Genomic DNA, 15,663 nt, shown 5'->3' with positions numbered 1-15,663 from the left:
CGGCATTATGACCTCCTCCCTTTGGAGTGGAGGTTACCGAAGCCTTCCTAACCTTCTCATAACCTCTTCCTTGTGTTCCGAGCTTTGTCAAGTGCAAATCAAAAAAGTTAGGAAGATGGTTCTCCCTTGCATAAGCATGAAGATTATCGGCATTATGACCCCAGCCCCATGGAATGGTGGTTACCGAAATCTCTTCAAACAAGCTTCATCCGACCCTCAACCTCCAATCACCCTCCTCGTCGCCTTTGAGCAGATCAATCCACCTTGTCTCACGGCTTCGGAAACCCTCTCAACGTCCCACTATCAACTGATACGGACTATCTCCCATGTTCCTGCTTTGATCTTGAATATGGCATCAACTCCCCTTGGATTTGCTTGTGGTTTGGAGCTTTATTGCCCAAATCTCCAACATCTCTTGGATATGGTGTTGATTTATCTATCTTTTATTTTGCTTCTTGTTGTTTTATCAAGCACTGCTTTCAAAAAACTCTTAACCTTTGTATCCCTGTATATTGTTGTTTTAATGAATACAAGACCTATTTGTTCAAAAAAAAAAAAAAATCTATTTGTAACCAATTAATATATTATTAATGTATAACCTGTTTGTAACCAACTTATTAAAATTATATAGTCTACAAAAGAATGTTGTAGAGAATTATATTGGGGATATATTTAAGCTTGTCTAGTAATTTTGTGGAGGAATGACATTATAATCATCGCACACACAAGTATATAATGAGCATGCAAGTAGAAATACAATTTACAGATTCACATGAAAGACTACTTTTTGCCTGTTTTATTTTTATATACGTTTTCCTAATGGGTAATTAGAAGGTTTTAGTTACATCAATAGAAGTTATATACTTAAATTATACTATACAATTCACTCTCATTGTGGATCGCTTTATACGGTCAAATTAAAGTCTTTAAAGTCTAAACCCAATCAGATTAAATACCTAAAAAATAATACAATTGTTCTCATGCATGTGGAGACAAAATTAGGGGTTACTTTGCGATAATATGAAAGGACTAGCTACAAAGAAAGCTGAAGGCTAATATTAGAGAGAGAAAGCATGGAGTAATGGTGGGGAGAGAGAGAGAGAGAGGAGGCTGACTTTGGAGAGCAGGAGAGAAAATGCCTTTGGCTGTCCATGTTGACTCTTTGAAAGCAAAACCCCACTCTTTATTATTGTTACTTTAAACTCTATTATTATTGCACAATTCACTCATCAGCTTAAGTGCTTAACTCTCTCTATAAATATAGGCAAGCTCTCTCTCAACATCTTCAGACAAAACCAACCACACCACTTGTACCCCTTTGTCTTATTACTCTTCAACCCTATCATTTCCCAAGCCCTCAAGCAAAAGTAAAAAGCTTCAAAAGATTAACCTTTTCTTTGTCTATATATACATCTGATCATCATCAAAGCCCTTCTCTCTACTCATACCACAAACCGTTCCATTCTTGCCATAATCACCGGGTGATATACACACATATATATACATAGAGGAGACTGAGATGGGAAGACCACCATGCTGTGATAAGATTGGAGTGAAGAAAGGGCCATGGACACCAGAGGAAGATATCATCTTGGTTTCTTACATCCAAGATCATGGTCCTGGAAACTGGAGATCTGTGCCTACTCACACAGGTATCTTCTTCTAGCTTGATCTTTTATATGATTTTTGTTTTTGACGAAAATAATATTTTAATTTCAGTTGTTAACCCCTATACTCTTCAGAAGTAGCCTTTAATGTTTTTTTTGTTTTTTTTTTCTTGGGTTTGTGATTCTTTTGGTCTGGTTTCAATTTGGTTGGTNTACTAATTTCTCTCTAACCGATCTTGGTTATGGTCCATCATCTTCTTCTTCCTCTACCACCACCACCACCACCACCACCACAAGAAACACTAATCCATACCCATCTGGGGTCTATGCTTCAAGCGCTGAGAACATCGCTCGTTTGCTTCAGAACTTCATGAAAGACACACCAAAGACCTCGGTGCCCTCCCCAGTTGCAGCCACCGGGATGGCTATTACCACGGCAGCTTCTAGCCCTAGCACAACCGAAGGAGATGGAGAAGGGGTTGACCATTCTTTATTCAGCTTCAACTCCATGGATGAAGCTGAAGAGAAGCCTAAACTATTAGACCATGATATTAATGGTCTAATTACACAAGGCTCTCTTTCTTTGTTCGAGAAATGGCTCTNTGTGATAAGATTGGAGTGAAGAAAGGGCCATGGACACCAGAGGAAGATATCATCTTGGTTTCTTACATCCAAGATCATGGTCCTGGAAACTGGAGATCTGTGCCTACTCACACAGGTATCTTCTTCTAGCTTGATCTTTTATATGATTTTTGTTTTTGACGAAAATAATATTTTAATTTCAGTTGTTAACCCCTATACTCTTCAGAAGTAGCCTTTAATGTTTTTTTTGTTTTTTTTTTCTTGGGTTTGTGATTCTTTTGGTCTGGTTTCAATTTGGTTGGTATGATCATTTAATGAAAAGCAAAAATTGTAATAATATCCGATTTATTTCACCTGCTTTTTTGTCCACATATCACAAACTAAATTACTCTTATTAATGTTTTAATTATTTTCTTTTTTTTATTGTTGTGGTGATTTAGGTTTGAGGAGATGTAGCAAAAGCTGTAGATTGAGGTGGACTAATTATCTTCGGCCTGGTATTAAGCGTGGAAATTTCACTCAGCATGAAGAGAAGATGATTCTCCATCTTCAGGCTCTTTTGGGCAACAGGTAAATTCATACATATTCACATGCACATGATCTATATATGCGAAACTTCTTTTGGTATGTATAGAGATAAGGTTTTGAACTTTAAATAACTTGGGGACCAAATAATTATGAAGGTGGGCAGCTATAGCATCATACCTTCCAGAAAGGACAGACAATGATATAAAGAACTATTGGAACACTCATTTGAAGAAAAAGCTCAAGAAGATGAATGATTCTTGTGATAGTACTATCAATAATGGTGTTGATAGTAAAGACTTCTCTTCACCAAACAAAAACACTACTTCACATCAAAGCAACAGCTCTAGCAAAGGTCAATGGGAGAGAAGGCTTCAGACAGATATCAACATGGCTAAACAAGCTCTTTGTGATGCCTTGTCTCTTGACAAACCACAAAACCCTACTAATTTCTCTCTAACCGATCTTGGTTATGGTCCATCATCTTCTTCTTCCTCTACCACCACCACCACCACCACCACCACAAGAAACACTAATCCATACCCATCTGGGGTCTATGCTTCAAGCGCTGAGAACATCGCTCGTTTGCTTCAGAACTTCATGAAAGACACACCAAAGACCTCGGTGCCCTCCCCAGTTGCAGCCACCGGGATGGCTATTACCACGGCAGCTTCTAGCCCTAGCACAACCGAAGGAGATGGAGAAGGGGTTGACCATTCTTTATTCAGCTTCAACTCCATGGATGAAGCTGAAGAGAAGCCTAAACTATTAGACCATGATATTAATGGTCTAATTACACAAGGCTCTCTTTCTTTGTTCGAGAAATGGCTCTTTGATGAACAAAGCCACGATTTGATCATTAATAACATGTCACTAGAGGGTCAAGAAGTGCTGTTCTAGTCTTCTAGAAAGAAAAAAAAGATTGACGATTTACTTAAGGAACGACGAGGCTTAGTTATAAACAAGTTGTATAATTAAGTACTCTTTAGTTTTGTTTTAATCCTTAACTATGTTTCAAATTACAGTAATTAGGGATCTTAGTCTTGATTAGTAGTAACTTTTAAGTTTTAACACGATTTCTCTACTTTTTTTGGGAGATGTTATCTTCTTTTTTTTTGTGTGCTCTTTGTCGACGTGGAGATGATATCTTCTATGTAGTAGAAACTCAAACGTGTACATCATCTTTATTAATGTAACGTTGTTTTTATATATTGTGGCTCATAATTTGGTTATACAAATTCATGCCACTTAATTGATATTGATGTGGTTAGGTTTCAGATTTTATGTTTCCATAAATTTCAATCAGTATGTAGAACACACATTTCTCCTTATTACTTATATAGAATTTACTAATTTAGATGATCTTAATCTATTTTGAATTTATTGAGTAAATTTATTTAATTTGTACGCAGATAGTTTCTTTCACTGAAACTTATAATCACAATTGTTATTTCCTGTCATATATAACTAACTTACGATCATCAATTATTTATTTTCAGAGCTTGTATATATGTTGTAGATATATGAGAAATGTGTTGTTTCAAGAAAGTTAAAGACCAAAATCTAGTTTTGTATAAAAAATGTAGTGGTTCGTAGGAAATATAAAAACTAATACTAAAAGCTACTAACAGGAGAACTACGAAAAAAAAAAGTGAATTAAATGTAGAAGAAAATGTGAGTGTTTGACTTGTGCCTCCTGTGAAGCACAACGAGCATGATCCAAGCAGAGATGCTTTTACCTTAGGCCTTAGCCACATCGCAGATTTTAATGTCACACTCTCACACCCATCTCGTTGACTTTTTTTTTGGTTTACAAATATGTAGAAGGATGAATGATATTATTTGCGATAAATCACTTGATTGGCTGAATAGTGGGGAATAAGTTAATTAACTGTTCTGATCTTTATTCAAATGTTTTCATGTTTTAATTTGTTTTGATAGTAACGAACGTTTTCGGAAACCGAACAGAATTAATCGAAATTTATTGATAACAAATGTTTTAATATAAAAGTAGAGAAAATATTAAAAATACACTAAACATCTTTAATATGAATTAAAATTAATTAATTATTTTATCTTTTTTGTTGGGATAACAATTAATTATTTCTGTGTATGTTATACACAGATATGAGACCGAATCCAAACCAAACCAACATTTTTAAGACAAACCAATTCAAAATATAATTCATTTTTTATGGACCTTATTATTTTTGCAAACCTGAAAAGATAAACCGTAACCCAAGCGGCTAAGACCCTGAACCAAAATTAACCGAAAAATCCATGCACATGCCTACCCGCATTCATGGTTGACAACTAGTTTAGTTAAACAAATTACCTAAGTACGTCCCAAGTCACGCTTTTGTGTTTGGTCGTTTTGCCAAGAAGGTGCTGATATAAGCATTGTCGTGGTCTCGTGGAGTCATTTTAAGAGAAGGTGATTAAGCTTTAACCAATGATCAAAAAAGGATGAAACTAGTAAAATAGGTCTTGTCGAATTCGTTTACCCAAGGATGCACACTTTTGACGTTTTCAACTTCAAGTATTTGTTTCGTTTTCTTTTCTTTCTACTCTACTTTTATCCAACCTCACCTTTTTTTTTGTTTTTTTTTTTGTCATCTTCTCACAAAATTCTCTTTTCTCACTATTTCATATAATAATTTTTCTATTCCAATTAGATAAAAGAAACCACCAAATCAACAACCAATTCTCTCACAAACCCTTTAATCCCCAAATGTTTCGTAAAATCTCATCTTCTCTCTTCTGTTCCACAATCTTGCCAATTTCAACCAAACCCATCTTCAAATTGCCATCTTACGATCCTCAATCTCTCCGTCGTCTCCTCTTTTCCTCCTTAAAAATGGTAGATTCACCTAACTCCCCTTCTATACCAACAGCCACCAAACCTGAATTACTTCGCTCACTCAAATTCCATATGGGTTCTTGCTTCAACAACAATCCAATAACTCCTCCACCAAACCCTTTTATCACCGGATAAGTGGAACAAGCGGAGTTGGCAAAGACGCAACCATCAACAAGCTTCGACAAGTTCGTCAAAGTCTCCATTTTGTTGTCACAGCTACGAGCCGTCCGATGAGCCAAGAGAGATCGACGGTAAAGATTACTTCTTTGACTCGAAAGATGAGTTTTTGTCAATGGTTGAGAAAGATGAGCTTCTTGAGCATGCACTCGTTTACGGAGATTACAAAGGGATACCTAAGAAGCAGATTCAAGAGTTCATGGGTTAAGAGTACGACATTGTTTCGAGAGTTGATATCCAAGGAGCGAAGACGTAGATGAAGATTCTTGGGAGCTCAGCTGTGTTTGTTTTCATTGTTGCGGAGAGTGAGCTTGCGATGGTTGAGAGGTTGGTTGATAGGAGAACAGAGAGTCATGAGGAGTTGCTTGTTATAGTGTAAGAGTTGCTACATCAAGAGAAGAGATTAGGCATATTAAAGATTTTGATTCAGTGGTTGTGAATGCCAAGTAGAATATATGTGAATGAATCCTCATTGAACTATAACAAATTATTACATCTGCAAATAGCTATCCATTTGAATAAGTTTTATAAAACTTTCATGTGTGAGTGTTTGTTTTTCAAGTATCCGTGAATTTTGTCTAACGCAACAAGTTCTTTGTTTGTTTTTAATTTTAGAAGTTGTTTGTAACTAATATGTATGTGGTCAAGTCTACGTGAACACTCACACATATTAAAATTTAAAAAACAAAAAGGTCTAAGTGAACATATTATTATGGATACAAACTATCATTAACCACTTAATTAGAACAACTATGTTCTAAGTTACAAACTATCATTATTAGCGATCTACCATCCCATGAACATGATTTAAAGGATGTTCTCTAACATTTTTATAACTTTCTATTTGTAAAAACATATTTTTTATTTCAAAAAAATTGCACTATAACCTCGATCAATAAATACGTTTCCATATGGACACGTTTGTCATAGACACCAGAATTTATGGATATTACTTATATATATAAATTTTGGTGGTATTGCTTTTGTGATTAACAAAATTATATGAATGAATATATATTAACTAACCAAATCAATTCATAAAAAATATATGAACACTTAATACTTTTTTTTTTTATGAATTGCTTTATTTCGTGTTTCAATGTGTAGTCAAAGTTTTTGTTAATTAGTCTTTAAACTAGATAGCTAAGAATCTATTTTTTTTGCAACAGTTATAACTTAGAAATTTACTTGTTTGCTTTGAGAGAACGGAACATGACACAACTAAGTTGGATAGCAATCACAAGATATTATGACATGTTATGGATTGTAGCATAAAAACGCATATAACACAACTAAGTCGAATAATAATCACAAGCAGCTCAAAAGAAAACATATTAGGTTACTTAAATTGTTTGTGCTCAGAAGAGTAAGCATGTGTTCGTGTTCAACAAGAACATGTTAAGAAATTAGGGGTAATGACCACATGGTCAAAGTTTAGTGGATGGACTTAGATGGAAATCATGAATATTTACGTCATAATGTTTGGATGTTCTTCGTATCTATATGCAGTGGCTATAGGTTCCATTTTTCCATGGCCGCATGGACATATGTAAATGATGGTATAGTTTGTGAAGAGAATGAAATGTTTGGGCATGCTTTGTATGTGGATGACATTAATTCTAGTTTTTCATTGGTTCAAGGACTTGTGGATATATGTGAACGGATTGTAGAGTTAGTAAAACCAAATTAAGAAAACAAAGTAGAATTATCTTTCTATGTCTTACGGCTTCTCAAGTGTTCATTTTCAGAAGAATGGTAAGGTTATTCAATGTGGCAAGCACCACACAACCACCTATGCATCATTTCTATCTTGCTTATATAGAGATCGTTTACGGCTCTCACTTTGTTCTGTAATTCCAAAAATTCTTCCACAAACACATATTAGATGTCCACGGAGTAATGACCATATGGTCAGATTCTTGTGTCATCAACACATTTTCTTGAAGATGGAGATTTCTGCAAATTGAAAGAAAAATCAACAAATAATTAACAAATTGGAGAATAAATCAATATGGTATCAATGAAAGACTGAACAAGGGATATTCACATATAGATAAAATCGTTCTCGATGATTAAATTGAATCATAAATTGAAGCCTAAAGAGATTGCCACACAATGAAAATGGATAGTTTTCCCAAAAATAAAATACAATGAAAATCGATAATCATTAAAAAAACTCACAGTTCAGAATCCAAACTTACCATAAACAAAAGTGCAGATCTATAGAATATGAATCCAATTGCACATACACATGTGATTGTCTAATTTGTGATCGCCGCTAAATTTATCTTCTACCTGCAATTCTCAGACTCTGTGGAGACTCAATTTACCAGTAGAAGCGAGCAGACTCATTGACCCTCAAATTTCCTTACCCATCAATTATACAAAAGCTTAAGATCTTCGACACAACACGATCCATCTCAATTTGCTTTCCAACAAAGAAAAAAAAAAAAGGAAAGATGAAGAAGAGAGAGAAAGCGGCAAAGAGATAAAGGTTTTTGTTTGATGTTTTTTAATTTATTTTCTAAAGAGGTGATTAAGGGCAAAATAGTCATAAAATAATGAAAAATTGTAAAAAGTATGGAAAAGTACACATGTAGCCGAAACGTCCCACCCAAAGTGAGTGTAGATGCAATTCACTCGTAGATATTTGAGAGATTTTGTGCAAACTGTTTGACAACTTGAAATTAAAAACTAGCATGCACACATATTAAACGTAGTGTGAAGAAAGAGAGAAGACAACGTATAAAACACATGGTCATTGTCATTGACCAAAAGACACAAGTACCTCACACGTTATACGTAGTCTACTCCTCTCTTCTTCTTTTGGTGTTGGAATTTTCCATGTCCAAAATCTTGGATGGATGCTTCAATGTCTTCTCCATCAATATTGGTTTCTTTTTAACTTCTTCGACGACCCATCTTTTCCTAAATTGCTTTTCTATTTTTCCTGATGAGTGTGCATCACTCACGAGTCCCATAATAGATCTTAGAGTGGAGATCCTTGGATGATCATCACAAGCCAATATCATTTCCTTCTTCTTGTCAAGTCCTATCATAGATGACGAAGACGGTGTAAAAAAGAAAAGTCCAATGCTGCACCGCAACGCTCTAGGATCTGCTCGGGGTGGTTTTCACCCCCAAAATGAGGTCCAGCCCATGGACACCTGCAAGGCCCAAATAGCATTTTGAGAAATAGACGAGATTCTTGGAATGTGGACAAGGTTATTACAGTCATTTAAGTCGATAAATTGACACAATATTTTATAAACACGGACGTATGACATTCGCAAAAGGGAGAAGAGGAAACCGTTAAGAGGAAACGACAAAGAGTAACCGACTAACTCGTCAAATTGATAAACCGGACAAACCACTCGAGGTCGTCCAACCTTTTTAGGATTTAACTTGTTGTCATGAAAGCTCGACGAGCACATTGACAAAGGTTGAAGAGAATGTCTTGTTCTTATTAATCACAATACACAAGTATATATACATATGTGAGGAAACCTAGGTAGAAGGCCCTAGAATATATGAAATAAGGAACATTAACATATCTAGAGATATTATATCTAATATTTACATAACGCTCCCCTCAAGTTGGAGCATGAAGATCCCGAATGCCCAACTTGCCACGTAAATATGTAAATTGTGGAGATGTGGAGATCATAATGCCTTGGTAAAAATGTCTGCCAGCTGTTCTGTCGTAGTAATGTGCAAAGTAGTAAGTGAGCCATTCTGAATCTCATCTTGAATAAAATGACATTAATTTTCAATATGCTTTGTCCACTCATGGAACACCGGATTCACGGCAATATACAAAGCAACCTTATTATCACAAGCCAACCGCATAACTTGCTTGTGAAACACACCAAAACACGACAAAAGCTCACGATTCCATTTCAATTCCCGTGTAGTAAAACTCATAGCACGATACTCCGCTACTGTCGAAGTACAAGACACTACATCTTGCTTTTTCGCCTTCCATGTCACAGGAGAGTCCCCCATCATCACGATAAAACCTGATAATGACGGCTGGACACCGAACATGATGAGTAATCCGAGTCACAATAAGCTGTAATTTGCAAATCCGAGTCAGCACTGAAGAAAATACCTTGCCCAGGGCACCCTTTAAGATATCGTACTACCCGTGTTGCATCTTCCCAATGTTTAGTATGAGGTTGTTTCATGAAACGAGACAACATATTGATGACATAAGTTAGTTCCGGTCTCGTGTAAGTAAGATACACTAAGCGCCCAACCAGCCTGCGATAGTGTTGCAGATTGTCATAGAAATCCCCTGTCTCAACCGATAACTTGTGATTCTGCTCATGAGGAGTAGAAACCGGTTGACCCCCAAGCAAACCACAATCATTCACAATGTCCAAAGCGTACTTACGCTGAGATAAATAAAAACCTTTAGAAGATCGTGAAACTTCAATGCCCAAGAAATATTTGATCACTCCCAAGTCCTTCATCCGAAAACATTTTCTAAGATAACCTTTAAATTTTGCAATAGCTTGAGAGTCTTTACCACCAATCAACAAATCATCCACATAAACTAAAACATAAAGTCGCATGTCTCCACGAACCAAGCTAAAAGAGAATAATCAGCTTAATGTTGGGTAAACCCATATCCCTGAAGAGAAGCCGTGAGCTTAGCGAACCAACACCGTGAAGCTTGCTTTAAACCAAACAATGACTTCTTCAACCTACACACTTTCGTCTTGTCTTTATAAACAAAACCTGGAGGCAATTTCATATAAATTTCTTCTTCTAAATCCCCATGAAGAAATGCATTATGAACATCCATCTGATGTACTTCCCATCCTTTAACCTCATTAATTTTAAGAAACATTCTTATTGTTGTCATTTTGTCCACCGGAGCAAAAGTTTCATCAAAATCTATCCCTTCTTCCTGTTTATTTCCAAAAGAAACCAAGCGGGTCTTGTAACGTTCAATCTCCCCATTTGATTTATATTTGATTGTATACACCCAACGACAACCAATAACCTTCTTTCCCGGTGGAAGATCCGTCACATCCCATGTATGTTGATCCTCTAATGCAGTAACCTCACATGTCATAGACACAACACCAACATTTATCCTTAATGGCCTCCGCATACGATGTTGGTTCACATGCCTCCGTAATTGAAGCAAAAAACGGTCGTTGCGAAGCAAAAAATTTGACACAAGAGACATAATTTGAAATAGGGTAACAAACCGTACCTTGAGACGAAGATGGTGATGGAGAGAAATCTGATGAGAGTGGTGAGGGGGCATTAGTACAACGTGTGGTGTGCAATTCATACTCATGAAGATGACCTGGCAGCTTTCTTACTCTTTCACTACGACGCACTGGTACAGGTGCGTCATTATTAGGAATCACATGCGGCTCAAGTATTTCGGCGGGAGAAGAGGACCCATCTTTGTGAGGATTCACATTAATGTCTTCCACATCCATAGTAGTATTTTCAACAACCCGTGTCGGTGAAGCGTCACTTGTCAAAACACCACTATGTTCAGTGGTCCCCCTTACGTCTACGCCGGGTAAATCATCAAAAAATGCACCATCATCATCATACAAAAGTGACTGTGACGGAACCAACTTTAATAAATTAGATCGCGGAGAAACCATAGACTGGAATGGGAACTCAGATTCTTGAAAGACGACATCACGCGATACAAAGAATTCTTTTGCTTCCAAGTCAAACACTCGCCAACCTTTCGTCCCAAACGGATATCCCATGAACACGCACCGTCGACTTCTCTCACCAAATTTATATTTATTACGAGTAACCTTCCGAGCAAAACACAAGCTATCAAAAACTCTCAATGAAGTATAATCTGGTTTCACACCATACAACATCTCATAGGGCGTCCTTCCTTGTAGAACATTCGACGGAGTTTGATTAATCAAATGACATGCTGTAAGGACACAGTCACCCCAAAATTTAGTAATACTCGCTTGCAACATCAACGAACGAGCAACATTAAGAATATGTCTATGCTTCCTCTCAACTCTTCTATTTTGCTGAGGCGTATACACACATGATGTCTGGTGTAAAATCCCTTCAGCAGCAAAATATGACCTCATAGCCAGAAATTCTCCACCATTGTCACTACGCACAACCTTAACCTTTTTCTCAAATTGTCATTCAATCATCTTGAAAAAATTCTTTAAAAAAACAGTAACCTCACTCTTTTCACGCAACAAATAAAGCCAAACAGCATGTGAAAAATCATCAACAATTGTGAGAAAATAAGCAGCCCCGGAAGTAGATAAAACACGATAAGGACCCTACAAATCGCAGTTAATTAATTCAAAAATCCCAGCAGCTTTATTAGAACTCTCATGAAAACATTCCCGGGTTTGTTTCGCCCGTAAGAAAATATCACAAATTGTTTTGGAACTCACTTGTTTCCCAACATCTAAAATACTTGATAAATAAGAAAGAACACGACTCAAAGGGTGACCAAGACGACGATGCCATAAATCCCATGAACCCAAACTGCTCACTATCTTGTGAATCTTCGCACCAAGCACTCCTCTAAGCACGTACACACCCCCCACACTCTTCACCAGCTACCATCATCGTCCTCGTAGCACGGTCCTGAAACACACATAACTATCAGTAACCGTAAAGCTTCCTTTATGAAGTTTAAGAAATGTTGCAACAGAAATCAATGAACAAGATAACTCCTTAGTGTATAACACTCCTCGCAACCATAAATCACCACCCAAACAAAAATCCCCTTGCTTGTTTGCCACCACATGATCACCGTTAGGTAACCCGATAATACATGTACTTGTATCAACCATATTACACAACATATCGAGATTCCATGTCATGTGATGCGATGCACCTGTATCAATAATGATTTCACTGTATGTTGTATTACCATGCAATTTCTCACTTGTCACTGATTTCCAAGAAGACATCAGGCTCATGAGGGATGTCCATTGTTCGTCACTTAGCTGCTGCGACGATTGTCGATCAAAATCTTCTGTTTTGCGTGAGGAGTTTGCTTGCACCCCACCAATAAGATTGACTTGTACTCCAGCAACAACATTAACACGTCCACCAACGCCTCTACTACGTCCAAATCGTCCTGCAGTTTCCTCCACCACGACCAAATCGGCCACGTCCTCTTCCTCTTTCATTATAATCATGATCCCATTCTCCCCACCATCCTGGGAACCCATTCAACTTGAAACAATCAACTTGAGCATGACCATACTTGCCACAATGTGTGCAAGTCACATCCTTTTCACATTGTTGATACGTGGAGGAGTATCCTCTAGTACCACCGTTTACCGCAAACCCTACAGCCTCTGGAATTATCTCCTTGTTACGAGACACAGTTTGTTGTGTCTCTTCACGTATGACTCTCTGATAAACTTTAGAAAGTTTAGGAAGTGACTATAAACTAGTAATAGGAGAACGAACAATACCAAACCTCACCGCATCCAAACCATTTAAGAAGGTATTTGTTCTCTCTTTGTTGCGATCTTCTTCTAACTGAGCTGCCATCTCCCCACAACTACATGTTCTGATCGGCTTGTAAATTGCCAATTCATCCCACATATTTTTAAGCTTGCCATAATATACCATCACCGAATCTCTGTTTTGTTTGCAGTTAGCAATGTCAGCTCGTAGCTCGCTTATCTGTGGTCCATTACCAGCAGAAAATTGTAACTTCAAGTCATCCCACAAATCTTTCACTTCATCCACCATAGATATAGAAGTCTTGAGCGTAGAGTCAATAGTATTCATTATCCAAGCAATAAGCATTGAATTTACAACCTCCCATTGTTCAATTTCTTCAGCATTAACCGACTTCACAAACGTTCCATCAATAAACCCTATGTTTCTTTTTGTTCACAAGGCATTCCGCACATGCTTAGCCCATTCTTCATAGTTCTCTCCCCATAGTTGAACTGTAGTTATAAGATTTTCCGGTCCATCCCAAGGATGGAGATAAAGCGGTGACAACACTTTATTTGTTGCCTTTGATCCACTACCATCACCTTCCATGATTTGTTTCTTCTTACTCTCCTCGTCGCTCTTAATTTCTGAAGTCATCGCAGCCTTTCGCCGTTAACCCCTGTTTTTTTCTCTCGCCTCTGTTTTTTTTTAAACCCTAGCTCTGATACCACGACAAAGGTTGAAGAGAATGAGTTATTCTTATTAATCACAATACACGAGTATATATATATATATACGTGAGGAAACCTAGGTAGAAGGCTCTAGAATATATGAAATAAGGAACATTAACATATCTAGAGATATAGTATCTAATATTTATATAACACTTCGTAATACACATTCTGTATTTCGGTCTTTGACCAAGCTCAGGCTCTTATTAATAAAGAGAATCTTCGATATTATTCCCTCAAAACAAATTTTTAATTGTGAACCGATTAGGACATCACCAGGATCGAACCCATGAGTCCCCACTTGTTAGCTCTCATGTCGTACCCATGAACCACTCGATTGTCACTATAGCCTATATAAATCTCCTCCCTCAACACTAAACACTTCCCGTCCAGCACTCCGTACCTAAACTGCCTAACGAGGACCCACTTGGGATCAATGAGAGTATTCTGGAGGGCGTAAACGTTAACAACTACTCCCTCCGTCTCTAATATCAAGGTTAGGTTGTTATCGTCGACAGCAAAAAATGTTTTCAAACTAGTCAAGATTAGTCTTGCTTGCTCTGTTTTGGGGTTGAAAGCAACGATGCTTCCGTCGTTTCGTAGCCAGTGAAGAAATCCGTCCAAGTAAACAGTTTTTTTCATACGGTTATCGAGACTGCTTTGGCTGCAAGTAATCTTCGTTTCCGAAAATCTCCATGAACCTCCGGCGTTAATCTCAAATTCATACGCCGTTTATTTCTCGAAAAAGTGATTCGATTGATGGGATTTGCTCCATTATGTTGTTGCTAGCAAATACCACTCTTTTTGGATCTTTCAAAATAATTCCTGCAGGAGACCCAATACTTTATTTCTGTCATAGTTGATCCTGATTCTTGCTGAAATCCAATAACAATAATTAGAAGGAATGTTGACATTAAATAGAAGTATCCTTACCCGTCGCAAAACATAAAAATTAGATCAACGCGTTATTGCTTCAAGAGAAGTTCCTATCGAAGTTCGCTTTTTGCCGACCTTTAATGCCTTCGATTAGAAATTTCGGGGAATCGAAAGTTTTGTTGTTGGACCATCTGCTCTAGTTCATGCGCTTTGTTTATAGTGGAAAACTTGAAGGCCTCCATGGAAGGGTAGAATGAAGAAGGGGTAAAATTACAGAATGAATACGAGTTGTGGCTAATACCCGGACCTTTTTTATGACTGAACTTCCCCGCAGCAAGATAGAAAGAAGTTTTGTTGTACTCTCTCATCTCAGCCATGCAAACAATTTTAAAACTCTGAGTGGATTTATCAATATGATCAACCGCTAACCTAATATTGAAAACTCAAGTTTTACGAAATGATATCAAACAACTGTTACAACGTTCATAAAACGCGATAACACTTCTCACCAGCAAGAAACTTCATAGAGAAGCTCCGGCTAAACAATGAGGAAGAGAAACTTCTAGAACATAGCACTTGCTCTTATACTCAATAAAAGAGTAAAATGTAACAAAATTTTCTGCAAAGACCTCTCGCACGTGTCTGCAACTTGATTCTTCTCCTCACGTGTCACACATGCCACCTTCCATCATTCAGCTATATCAAAGCTCCCCTGTTCGAAGAACCTTGTCCACAAGGTTCAAAAGCATGAATTTTCTTCTGTAAATCAAAGAGGTACTCCCAAGTAGCTTCCTCCTCTGTTTCAGCTTGGCCGTGACGGTTAACTAGTTTATTTTCCAGAATAGATTCAGGTTCACGTACTAACACATCAGATACA

At 37.2% G+C, this 15,663-nt stretch overlaps 1 protein-coding gene and 1 pseudogene across 2 annotated transcripts; both read left to right on the top strand.

The window, feature by feature from the left end:
- LOC104780564 (myb-related protein 306-like) lies at positions 1,252-3,923 on the top strand. 2 transcript variants are annotated; one of them, XM_019244655.1, is made up of 4 exons: positions 1,252-1,546; positions 2,220-2,325; positions 2,630-2,759; positions 2,873-3,923. In XM_019244655.1, the coding sequence occupies exons 1-4, from the start codon at positions 1,520-1,522 to the stop codon at positions 3,612-3,614; spliced, it is 1,005 nt and encodes a 334-aa protein (XP_019100200.1). In that variant the 5' UTR covers positions 1,252-1,519; the 3' UTR covers positions 3,615-3,923. The 2 variants fall into 2 exon arrangements, with proteins under 2 accessions (XP_019100200.1, XP_010503364.1); XM_010505062.2 differs by having other exon boundaries at positions 1,252-1,594; positions 2,268-2,325.
- Positions 5,411-6,302, top strand: LOC104780563 (annotated as a pseudogene).

Source organism: Camelina sativa, chromosome 4 (assembly GCF_000633955.1).
Source record: "Camelina sativa cultivar DH55 chromosome 4, Cs, whole genome shotgun sequence".
In the NCBI taxonomy this organism is placed as follows: domain Eukaryota; kingdom Viridiplantae; phylum Streptophyta; class Magnoliopsida; order Brassicales; family Brassicaceae; genus Camelina; species Camelina sativa.
The sequence above is the reverse complement of the archived record's forward strand: the minus strand, read 5'-3'. Positions and strand labels throughout refer to the sequence as shown.